Raw genomic sequence first — 12,136 nt, 5'->3', positions numbered from 1 at the left:
GATTATGGCTCCTGTAGAGCGTAGCTTGACCCTTCTAATACCGACCTAAGTGCCGACCTAAGGCTTGGGATAAGCTCATAAAAAACAATAGAAGAATAATATTTACAAAATTCAAAAAGGAGAATATTACGAAATAAAGGGAGAATAAAGTAAAAGAAAATCATACGAATAACATAAATATAAAACATTATGAAAAACAGAGAAAAATCAATTCTCTTTTACAAACAGTATTTGTGTGCACATAAGAAAAATCATCGTTTGACCATAGCTTTATATAGATCACGTAGTATGAAGTATGTATAGATATTGCATTTTCAATCATTTGTAACAACATAACTAATATCGGACCACAAAACTAAATGGTGCACGGCACGCGCGTCAGAAGAATTAAAAGTTATTAATTCGTGTGGTTAACGAAAAGTTAAATCCATAAACAATCTTTTCAATTGTTTTGCAACGAAATTAAACCGTTTATAACGTTTTATAAATTTATTTTGAGATACATATAGAGTTCTCTCGGATTGCGAATATGTAGTGAGGAGCCATCGCACTTTTCGCTAGTGTTGTGAACGACGATATACATATCGTTCGGCACTAAAAGGGTTGACTGTACCTTGTCCAACAAGACGAGGCAGTAAACATAAACACAGCCGCTCGAGTGCGACAGAGTTGATGATACCTTTCCCAGGTAAACAGTAAAGGATGCACGCTGGTACTTTGCTGCCTCGTCTCGTTGGACAAGGTATAGATCGCGACACTTGGCACTTGGCACTTGGCTCGCAGAAACTGGTTCGAACGAGTTTGCAGCTTCGACAGTTTCGGATCAACGCTTCAAGGTAAGCTCCTAACTCTTGCATGGTACGTTACTTTTCGTGCTTTAACTAAACAGACTTAAACGCCGTAATTATCGAAATTCGAATTATGAATGATGTACAAATAAACCCGTAACAAAAACCTCGTCTTACTTCGACATGTAGAATCGTTTCCTGAGAACATAACTAATCAATTATCTGTAGTTCAGCCCCCCATAAGATAAGTTAACATATTTAATTCATTTATTCATTTATTTACTGAGCTTAACCCTTATGTAGCCAACCGAAATGTATAGATTATTTAAAACCTTTTGCATTTAACATATTTGCACAAATTCTCATTTCAAGATTATAAATTAATATATTAGCAAGCTAAGAATGGACATTCAGAGAAATTTTATAATATTTTTAGAGGTATATTAACAAATTGTTGAAAGAAATGTAGTTTAGCAAACAGAAATTACGACCTAAAATTGTATGTATTTTACATCATTTTCCAATTAATTTGCGCTACAAACAATTTTTACTCTGACATTTTATCTGAATATAAGAATCGATATATGTATCTTCGAAGAGTGTTGATAATTTCGAACGGAACATTAGCCTTATCGACGGAGTAACTTGTTTACGTAACACTGTGCCAATTTCTTCTAGCCTGTAGACTGTAGAACATTCATTTATTGTTATTGTGCTCGTGATATGTTTAGACAATTCAAATAAATGATCCTGCAGAGTTCAAATAATCACGTCTAACGAGGTAAAATTTAGTAGGCAGCAATATGAGCTAAAAATACAACAAGCTTCGAAGTCAAGAACTACGAACACAAAAGCTTGGTTCAGCATACATTTCTGCAATTCATCAAATTTCATAAGTTTAATTAAACTCATTGTTACTAGTAGACTTGCATATCTTTATGCAGAATAAAAATTGTCTGTATCGATTACAAGAAATAGAAACCAAATTGAATGTTATTTCTTCTTGAATGTTATTGGCATCTTGATTTTTTAAATTTTCCAACAATTTTGAATTTCATCTGTGTTCATTTTGCTATAAATGCACAAAGATGCACAGTCTATTTACAGTCTAGTTCGCCTTTATTGCACTGACCAATACAATTTGGAAATAATAATAAATAAAAAAGGATATTAGACGTGGACAAATAATTGTTGTTTTACATATTCGCTTATTTGTGTTTGTTATTTCTTGAAAGCACACAAAAGAGTATGATCCACAGAAAAGAATCATGCACAAATTATTTCTAGACGACAAAGAAAGTCGTACAACGCAAATGATGCCAAATCTTTTTTACCACAATGGATGCCTAAAATCATTATCTTATATAGATAGAAATTTATTATACCACTACTTTCTTTTTGCAAATAGTATATGTATATACAGTGGGTGTAAAAAATATTCGTACATACATTAAAAACGAATAACTTCTTTAACATTGGACCAAACGGATTGAGTTTTCTTGATATGTTATCATAGAAGGATTAATTTACCGGATACTGTGTAAATAATTCTTTTTAATTGTTATTAATCGCAGTTGCGAAGAAAAAAGTAAAGGTCACGATTTTAAAAAAAAATTATTTACACATCTCAAAAAAATGTAAGCCGATCGGTCAAATTTTAAAAAAGTTATTCGTTTTTGAAGAGTGTATACTTTTTACACTGACTGTGTATTGTGCAAGTGATTAATATTTTAATGCAAATGGAGGCCTAGAATTCTGATTATCTGGTAAACAAGTGCAATCTAAAAACTGAACATTCAACTGGTTTATTTTCCATGGATAAAATGAATTGTGCAGGAGAAGCCAGACCGATCACACTGGTCGATTAGTACTTAAAATAGCAGATTGTACCGAACATGTCTTGATCTTGTGTCCGTCTGTCCTGGGTGTTCTCGGTTAAGGTCGAAGCCTCTGAGCGTGACCTACCGCATCCCATGCCACGTGTAACGCACTCAATACGATCACATCTTGCAAACTATTCTAAAGCTTACACCTAAACCTAAAGCTACGAGTGAAAACGGTTCGCGGTTGCCTCTCAAATTCGTAGATCTGTCCGCGATGGCCGCGCAAACACCAACTGACGTGACGCGGGGAATGGCGGAGCAGCGCCAAAGTTTACATCGCAATAACCCGCAGTTAAAATTATATACCGGGCATATATCGTCTCGCGGTGTAGATACAGTCAAACGTTTCAAGGATTCGCCGAACCACCGCCACGTGGAGCAACCAACGTCTTCCTCAGAAAAATCTTTGCGAGAATCGAACGCATCGAACGGAACATTTTACATCGGAACTACCGAAGCCGTTAAGACGACTTTCGAGATGGACACTTGCTGGATACACTGATTTATTCAGACTATTTTGCAAAAGTAACTATGCATTGTTTAGGTCAAAGCACGGCTTCTTCTGCTTCAGAAGCATACAGTACTACCGCGTAGAAACTCAAATGGTAAATGTTCAATGTGGTCTTCTGATGTTATTTCGAGTAATTGATCTTCTGTGATATTTTTAAGTACTGAAGGCTCAAAAGCTTCACAATTGTGCCATGAGATTGAATCAACGTAGCAATTTGTGTCAAAGTTGGTTAATTAATGTGAACTGATAAAAGGCAACTTTATTTCGCTATTAGTTAATAATCGGACAATTTTGTTTTTTTTTGCATTCGACCCTACTGCTCAGGTCTGTTATAGACTTCTGAAGAAGTACATGTCTGTGGTAACGAGGATAACTTCTTCGCAATATATCGGTGCATTGCTGTACCTCGTTGCCGATCAATAAGCAAATCCGAAACGCCAAACTAAACTTGACCAAATTAGTCAGTCCTGCCAGTACGAAGAAGAAGAAGCAATTAAACAACTACCTACTAATCTACACTTCGCCATAGCGTGTCTTGTCAGTCTCGTTCGCGTGAACTCTTAACAGACGCTCAGATCTTGTGTAAAATTCTGTTTGAACCTCTCAGCTCGGTCCGACTTGAAGCGAAAGCTTTCGCACGGGGTGAAGACTATCCGCGAAACTAGCGTGAAAGTTTAATAGCCATTAAGCGACGCGACGTAAGGTGGATGGGTGGTTCGTGATCCAGCGTTTCCGGGCATCATCGATCGGCTGTTTTCCTTGATTCAGGGATCGGTGCAAGTGCAGCGAGTCGAGTCCGCTGGCTAGGAGCAACTCCCGAGCGAAGCTCGCGTATTTATAGATGACACATTTAGGCCAGAACGGAGTTTCGACTGTCTTTATTTTGGCAGGTCGCTCTCTCCAGTCTCCCGATGTCTGCCCGACCGACCTGACTCCGTAATTAAATCACCGAATTCAGTCCGAGTTCAGAACATGATCACGCACGATTGTAATCTCGCTGGGTCCTAGCATCGGTCTATTAAATGTTAGGCGACGAGTCAGGATCGGACGACGGTCAGACATCTTCGCGGTTATTTCGGGTTCGCTTGCACTGCTCGCGCCATTGCTACCCTTTGGTAGCAACCGTGTCATCGGGTTCGTGCCCGAGTCGCCGGGACATCCGTGATCGATAGCGGTTTTAATTAATTCACTTCTGCGGATTCTAGTCGAGCAGAAAATAGACACCGATTTCGATCTAATGCGAACAATAATCCTTTCCATTAAGTTGAGATTTGTGAAAGCGTTACCGTGCAGCGTAATTTTAACCGCTTGACGATCCGCTGAGTTATGGGAGCACGCATTCGAATGAAGCATCCCTTTTCTGCTTATATATCTTGTTATGTGAAGTTACATTTAGACCAGAAACTGTTAGGTTGTGTAACGAGTAGAGAGCGGGTTTTATGCATTTATCACGACAATGAGTAGATATGATTTAAAATAGTAAAAACATTATAATTATTTGCCCCGCATTGCCAGTGCGTCAACACCGTGCATCTTGGGTAATAGTATTTTCAATTCTCTACACTCTCAATTCAATCCGTTCGCGACAATTTTGCAATTGTAATACATTTCTTATAAAGAGAATATATTTGTGTTAATTGGTAAATTCGTGCAAATCACTAAACCCATAATTATCATCCCATATCCTAATCGAGTAATTGAACGTCCCCACACGATACAATGTTATCGCTCGGATTGTATCAATTAAATAACACTACTTACGAGGCCCACTAACAATCCTAAAGACTCCCTGATTTCGCATCAGGTTCGTTCGCGACATACCAATCGTCCAAACAGAGATTTATCCACCCTAGTGGCTCCCCAATTTTGCATTGAGTTCGTCCACAAAAACTATTAGGTTGGAAAGGAAGTTCTTGCGGTTTTTAACTATTAAATTCAAATGCAAAACCGTAAGAACTTTCTTTCCGACCTAATATATTGTCCTAGCAGCTCCCTGATTACGTATCAGATTCGTCTGCGTTTTACTCCATTCCTAGAGGCTCCCTGACTTCGCGTCAGGTTCGTCCTCCCTGTCTATAATCCTAACGGTTCCCCAATTTCGCATTGGGTTCGTCCGCGTACCTTAGCTAACAAATTGAGACCATATTCCCAGGGTGACAACCCTTCGTCGGCCACTCGTGCTGCTCGCGGCCCTGGCTCGTAACAAAATTATAAGGATGCTTCGATCAGAAATTATTCAATAAATTTGAAAAATCAAAATTGTGAAAAATTGAAATTCAGTCTTGTCGATTTTTGTCAGTCTTGTCAAACAATGTGTATCCGACACATTTTGTAGCCGGTACGGTCAGTGTATATCTCCGCGTAGTTCAAGTAGTTCTACTGCAAATCTGATACTCTTGAGCACATTCAAGATTCCTAGAATTAGAAACAAGTACGCGACAAATTATGACACCTCTACTCCCTTCCTGCTTTCTTTATTTTGCACGGCCATTTATCTGGCATTCACGCCAGCTTCTTCTAATCTTAGATCCAAAGCGTAACACGAATGTCAGAGACAACGAAATTTAGAATAATGATACAAATTACCGATGAAAGTCGACTACAACTACGGGTACACATTAACCATTTCTAAATCTATGTTCATGCTTCTTTAATTTATTTAACGTCGGTATGCGACGGAATCTCATTTATAGACTGAAGGACTTCACCAATTTATAAATAGTATATCGACATCTTACAGAAATTGTTGGAGCGGGCGGTATTTATGGTAGAAATAACCCACACCGAACTGGTTTAACAGAGTTTAACACCTTAGCACTTGAATGGAGAGAGAGAGAGAGGCGCCACACTAAAAGTAGCTGTACCATTATTCAAAATATTGTTTTCATTATTAAATATGTCGGTATCTAATCAATTACTAAACATTTAGGTATTGTATGAACTATTATACCAATTTCATATCCACAAAATTTAAAAAATTATAGGGTATGGAAATATTCTAGGTCGTAAAAAATGTTTAATTTTCAAGTTAAAATTGCTCCGAGTGCAAAGGGTTAAAGAGAGCAGACGCGTTTTCCTAGGATTGCAAGGGTGCGGGATGCGTCTACAGTATAAAAGAACTAACGGTTGACAGTACGCCACCACGTTTACGCCACGCGATCCTGAATAAGAAGAATAATGAATAACAAATCATCGAACTTTTACCAAAAGTACTGATGTCTCGGGGGTGGCGATTTGCTACAATGTTTCGTCTCCGTTGTTATCGAATTTTGAACACTGCAGAATCACTGTTTAGTCAATTGGAATCCAAGACTTTGAGAAATTGAGTTTATCGTCCCCGGCACGTGCGTTAACACGTAAAAATAGCATTCGCGCCTGAATTATCATTCAGCTATAAAGACACCAGCTTTTAGTAGACGTGTAGGCGGCTGGCTCGATCCCAATCATGTCAAAGTATAAATGAAAATGAGACGGTGGTTGCGGGCTAGAGAAGAACTATTAATTTTAACTTTACACCGTGACCATTATTTCGCTGGACGCTGCAACCTGCATAGGCACATGGCGCTAATTGTAAGATGTTGTCCATAGACAGCGGATTTTATGCATTTATAAGAAAAATGGGGGCACGAAATTTCAAACCATAAAAAGATTAACCCTTCGCACTCGGACCTATTTTAACACGAAAATAAAACATTTCTTCTGACCTAGAATAATTCCATTCTACATGATTTTTGTCATTTTATGGACATGAAATTGATATAATAGGTTATTAAGAAGTGTCCACAACACAATTTGTACGTTAAAAGTACCTCTGTGCCCGCTCGTAAACCCGCTATATTGGTATAATACCTCATACAATACTTAAATGTTTAGTAATTGATCGGATGCCAACATATTTAATAATATAAACAATTTAGTCAAAAGTTAAACAAGATAAACGAATTTAATGTACATCTACATGTTCCTTTCAACTTACAAACATTATTAAAGAAAGAAAGAAATTTCTCTCCCGCTACTGTGTCTTACGATTGAAGCAGACAATTTTTATTTTGCATAAAGAACCGCAGTTCAGGTATCAGCTTAGCAGGAGGCATTATTTATAAATCAGCAATATTAAAAACCAAAACAAAGAGAAAAATAAACAACATTTCCGGAATTATCATTTTACATTAACATTATAATTTGGTTATATGATTTGATGAAATCATCGAGTACCTCGTAGGACGTGGTGAGAACTACTAATAATAATTTGCAACGATCGCAAAGACAGGGGTCCCAGAAATGTACTTCCTTGAAAATGGCGATTCCTGAGGTCATTTGAAGTGATTTTTTCGTTCAGAATTTATTAATGGAAAACACGGACCAATCAGAGCGCGGCTACAGCTGAGCTTGGCGTTGGCATTGGCCGAGCTGGACTCCGTCCACAGAAACCGCGCTCTGGTTGGTCCGTGTTTCTCGTTAATAACTCCTTGATAAAGCCTCGGAAGACATTTTCGTAAAGGAAAGAAATACTTCAAATGACCTCATTCAAGGATGTGCAAGATTGTTCGGACACCCCGTAGACAGAATTCAACGAAGGAAAAAAGGGAAAAGAGACGATATTTTTTGAGCGCAGCTATGCGGAACCATTTCGGGATTCCCGTGCAGATGGTGAAAAGTGTTGCTCGGCTACGATCGTCGAGTGGTCTCGGAGGGGCGATGGTATTCAATACAAATTTCGCATACCGGACTGCACGGGAAAGTTTAGACGATACGAAAGAGCTGGACCAGCTGAAGCAACAAACAGCGAGTTCGATTGGACAATGCAGACCGTGTGCCGATATCTGTCAGATAGTATCGCGGGTAAGAGAGCGTCGAAATGTTCGCGAAGGCTGGCGGCGAATAACGGCGTCGCGCCGCAGAGGGCCGCGGAGGAGCAACGAGTTACAGAAATAAATACAGAACAGAGTCACGACACGTCGCCGCGCGTATCCCGACTTCTCTTGTCGCGGATCCACCGAAATAAATGGACCACCGCTTCCTGTAATTTGAGATCGCGAAAAACACCTTTCTCGAATACAGAAAGCCCTTTCAGTCTCTCATCGGAAGACGGTCCGTGAATGAGCAACTTGTGAACGTTGCCCTTCCCCAGCTCAGTTATCATAATTCTCTATATTCTGTGAAATGTAACCGTACGTTGATTACTACTAAACTGCAAATCTTTATGCAAAATAAAAGTTGTCTGCTTCAATTGCAATAGATAGTAGTTGTACTATTATACTGTACTATATCATAGCATATTATACCATACTATACTATACTAAATACTACATGACAGCCTACTGTTTTAAATTGCAACTACACATTTTTTAGACTTTATACTGGTGTCATAGTGTATTAAAGAAGAGTAGTCTAATTTGGGCCAACACCTCGGTGGAACCACCATGTTTTTTATATTCACGTTTTCAGAAAGAAAAATATTTCAGGAGTTAATAGTACAGTATTAATTGATTAAATATTGCGGTTCGAATCTTGCATGGTAGCACAGTATTGCTAGTGGTGCTAATTAACTATGAAATATGTAATCTGCTGATGCGCACAATATGTGTGGATTGTAAACATTTAGACGTCATGGAAAATCACTGAAAGTCGATCTATTGTCCATAAAACAGTTGAAATGAATAAGCACCGCGCACTTGCGCAGATTAGCCCTCTATCAAGTGTGTTGTGACATTCACTTAATTAACATCATTCCTGACGTTCGACGGTTCGACGCACTATTTTTATCGGTAGACATTGACTCTCAATGACCTATCAAGGCGGTCACTGGTGGTCAGTGATATAAGTACCTATAGACAGCGGACTTTATGCATTTATGACAAAAATGAGTAGGTGTAATTTAAAACAGTCACAACTTCGAAAGAATTTTCCAAACACATATGAAGAAAGTAAATAAATTTCTATTCTGCTCCAGTTTGTTGCAATTCAGGTAGTAAATTTTTATTTTGCATAAGGATCCTCTGTCTGGTGATATAAAATTAATCAAATAAAACATTTACCTTCTAGAGAATAGTTCCAACTCGTGGAAGTATGATTGATATTATGTATTATCCATAATATGTATACATAACTAGACTGCTGATTGACTCGATATTCCGCGTTGCGTTGTCGATGTTATCATACCTCCACTTTCAAAACCTTGCAAGTCTGGTTCCAACAAGTTTCGAATAGTTGATTCTATCAGTCCTCTATTTTCGAAAATATCCACGCATTGTCCGAACATTCCTCTTGAATTTTCAATTCGACCATTCCTCGAGGTTACAAGGTGTTACAATGATCCTATTCAAAGACGTTCATTAACATTTTCGAATGCACAATAGAATTCGCGAAATTCTTCGCGCACAATACCGTTTCAATTCCCGATGATTCTTCATAGCGGTGAGCCTGTGCGATTTAATTAGTCCCGCTAAATGAATCCGACGGTCCGGCGCGGCGGTCGAGGATCGCAGAGATCTCGAGACTTCGAAATCGTGGAACAAGAGAATCGCTGTAGAATGCGTCGAGAAATTAAAAGAGCGCCACTCGCAGCTGTTGTATTTCGCGGTGGGGAAAGTAACGCAGCGTTGGCAGATGGAACGGCAGCCACGAACGATCGTATCTATAGATCTTAGATCACGGAAACGTGGATGGAACCGGGGCAAAACGTCGGCCGGATTCTGGCACAGATACGTTTACCTAGGGCCAAATTTATGCGTTGCTATAAAACAGAGGTGCCCAGGCTAGTCTAGCCACGGCCTGGCCATTGGCCACTATCTCTTTGCGCTACAGCTTTTATAGTAATATGTACATATAGTAGGAAAGTATTGCTCAATCATTCTATCTATGTAATCAATCTAAACTGCTTCAAACTAACTGCTTCTTTCTTAATATGTTTAATACGTTCAAAATAATGTAATATTATTTTTAAATTCTTCTAATATTTTTAATGTTCTAAATTGCACCTCCTCATTTTTGTCATAAATGCATAAAATCCGCTGTCTATTCATAAGTATATGCCTACCACCGAAGGTACATATCGAACGGATAAGGTAGGATCAGTTGAAACGCGCTTTGCTCGCTGTTGTTATGCAAGTCAAAGATGTTTATGACACACAAAGTTAGAGAAGCTAACGCCTGTAACGCAGCATAGTGTGATCGCCCCGGTCGTAGACGTTAGATTACGTCTGCTGCGTTGGCGTGGACGTAAAATAGCTGTAACCACGAGGAAGCAGGTTCATTGCCCTGTTTTCGTCATGATAGATGCAATTGCTGAGACGCCACCGCGTTTGTACGCGGATTCGTATCCTAGCGGTCTGCATTATACGACATAATTATAGTTGTCGTTACTACCACCGCAACGGGGTGCTTTCAACCACCAATGGGATTCTCACTTCAAATATACAGTAATGTCCTGGTGCACAACGACTCCCATTGATATTCGGACACTCTTAAAAAGACACGTGAAAAATTGATCATGAACAATTGTAGGAAATCAATTGTTCTTAATTCTCAAAAAAGACTAAGTCGTATGGTCCAATATTAAAAAAGTTATCGCTTTCTTGAGAGCGTCGGAATATTAATGGGAGTCACAGTACGCATTTCCACAAACTCCCTTCTACAAATAAATTCACTTCATTTTCTTACCCACACAAATAAATAAGTCCAACTTTGAATGGTTTTTGTAAAATACTTGTTTGCTACGTTGGATATCTTGTATTATGTCTATATTTTTATCATAAAAGATGAGCAATAAATCACGATACAAGTGGGGTAAAGAGTTCAAAATAAGTCAAAATGATAGGATAACTTTTGTAATGCCAAATTTAATTTTTTATATCTGTGTACTCGTCGTTACCGCATTAATCAAGTTGCTTGTTGGCGAGGAATTGATAAGCAATACTACATGCATCAAGCAACCAACATACTTCTCCTTCGTTCTTTATAACAATTACGACATTGTGTAAATAATACCATGCAACTTTCGTTTGCGAAAAGGAAAGTATTAGAATTTGTGTACAAAGTTTCATAATTTTTTTAATTTACAGTTTCAATAGCTTCCCTTGTTAGACAAAAATGGAACACATAACATTCATATTTGTTAGACTTTGTTAAAATCTTCATGACGAGACTGACTCGTTAAAATATGGCAAGGGGTATGTTCAAATACTTTCTGGCCGCACTGTAGTTCCTACAAGTTGCAATTAATGTAGGCAATTTTTATTTTGCAAAAAATTGACTCTCTAGTTATTATTTCTCAAAGAATTCTCTCAAAGTTACCTGACATTATATGTAGTCTTATTTTTAGCTATTTAAGCCTTCATCGTCCACTGGACCCGTCGATAGGGGGACAATTGTCCACGGGAAACATCCAATGAGGATGACTACACCAGGGAAAGAGGGAAGGTGGAACTGATCGTTCCATTGTCAGCCGCAATATCGGTGACCTGGCGTTTAAGCAATCAACTAATCTAATGGGACATCTGCACGTGACAGGATTGTCCGCGACAGGACTATACGTAATAAATATGTCTTCGTCAGCGAATCTTACGCAGTGATCTGCCCGATCATAGACCGTAAAATTATATCCGGTACACGCTGATGATCGATTGATCTTGATTAGCGATATAAAAACGTTAATCATTCTATCGATCCTTCAAGCATAATATAACTTTTAACGGATCATTTACTCAGATGAAAGTATCATTCTGCTCGGATGGGCTTGTGGAAGAAGGCGATCAACAGGATGAGTAATGAGAAGTCCACTTATACAGAGAAGTTCAGGGAAATGAACATTGAATATACACAGTATTTGAATTACATTGTAATTGCATTACATAATTCGAACTCGTTTAATTGCTAATTACGCGAATCATGAGTGTAATCGAAATACAATGTACATATTGGGATGGCAAGAAAGTAATTCCGGTATTTTAAAG

At 38.4% G+C, this 12,136-nt stretch overlaps 1 protein-coding gene across 4 annotated transcripts in view; it reads right to left on the bottom strand.

Moving 5' to 3' along the window:
• Positions 1 to 12,136, bottom strand: part of Cnn (phosphodiesterase 4D interacting protein centrosomin) — a 51,601-nt gene that overhangs the window by 23,366 nt on the left and 16,099 nt on the right. The window contains exon 1 of one of the 4 annotated variants that reach the window (XM_076422590.1): positions 2,679 to 7,225. The exons of the other annotated variants lie outside the window; for them this stretch is intronic. Coding sequence (XP_076278705.1) covers positions 2,679 to 2,763 — 85 coding nt within the window. The 5' untranslated portion in view covers positions 2,764 to 7,225. Of the gene's footprint in view, positions 1 to 2,678; positions 7,226 to 12,136 lie in introns of those variants that run through there. 4 annotated transcript variants of the gene reach the window in all.

This window comes from Lasioglossum baleicum, chromosome 4 (assembly GCF_051020765.1).
Source record: "Lasioglossum baleicum chromosome 4, iyLasBale1, whole genome shotgun sequence".
Classification (NCBI taxonomy): domain Eukaryota; kingdom Metazoa; phylum Arthropoda; class Insecta; order Hymenoptera; family Halictidae; genus Lasioglossum; species Lasioglossum baleicum.
The sequence above is the reverse complement of the archived record's forward strand: the minus strand, read 5'-3'. Positions and strand labels throughout refer to the sequence as shown.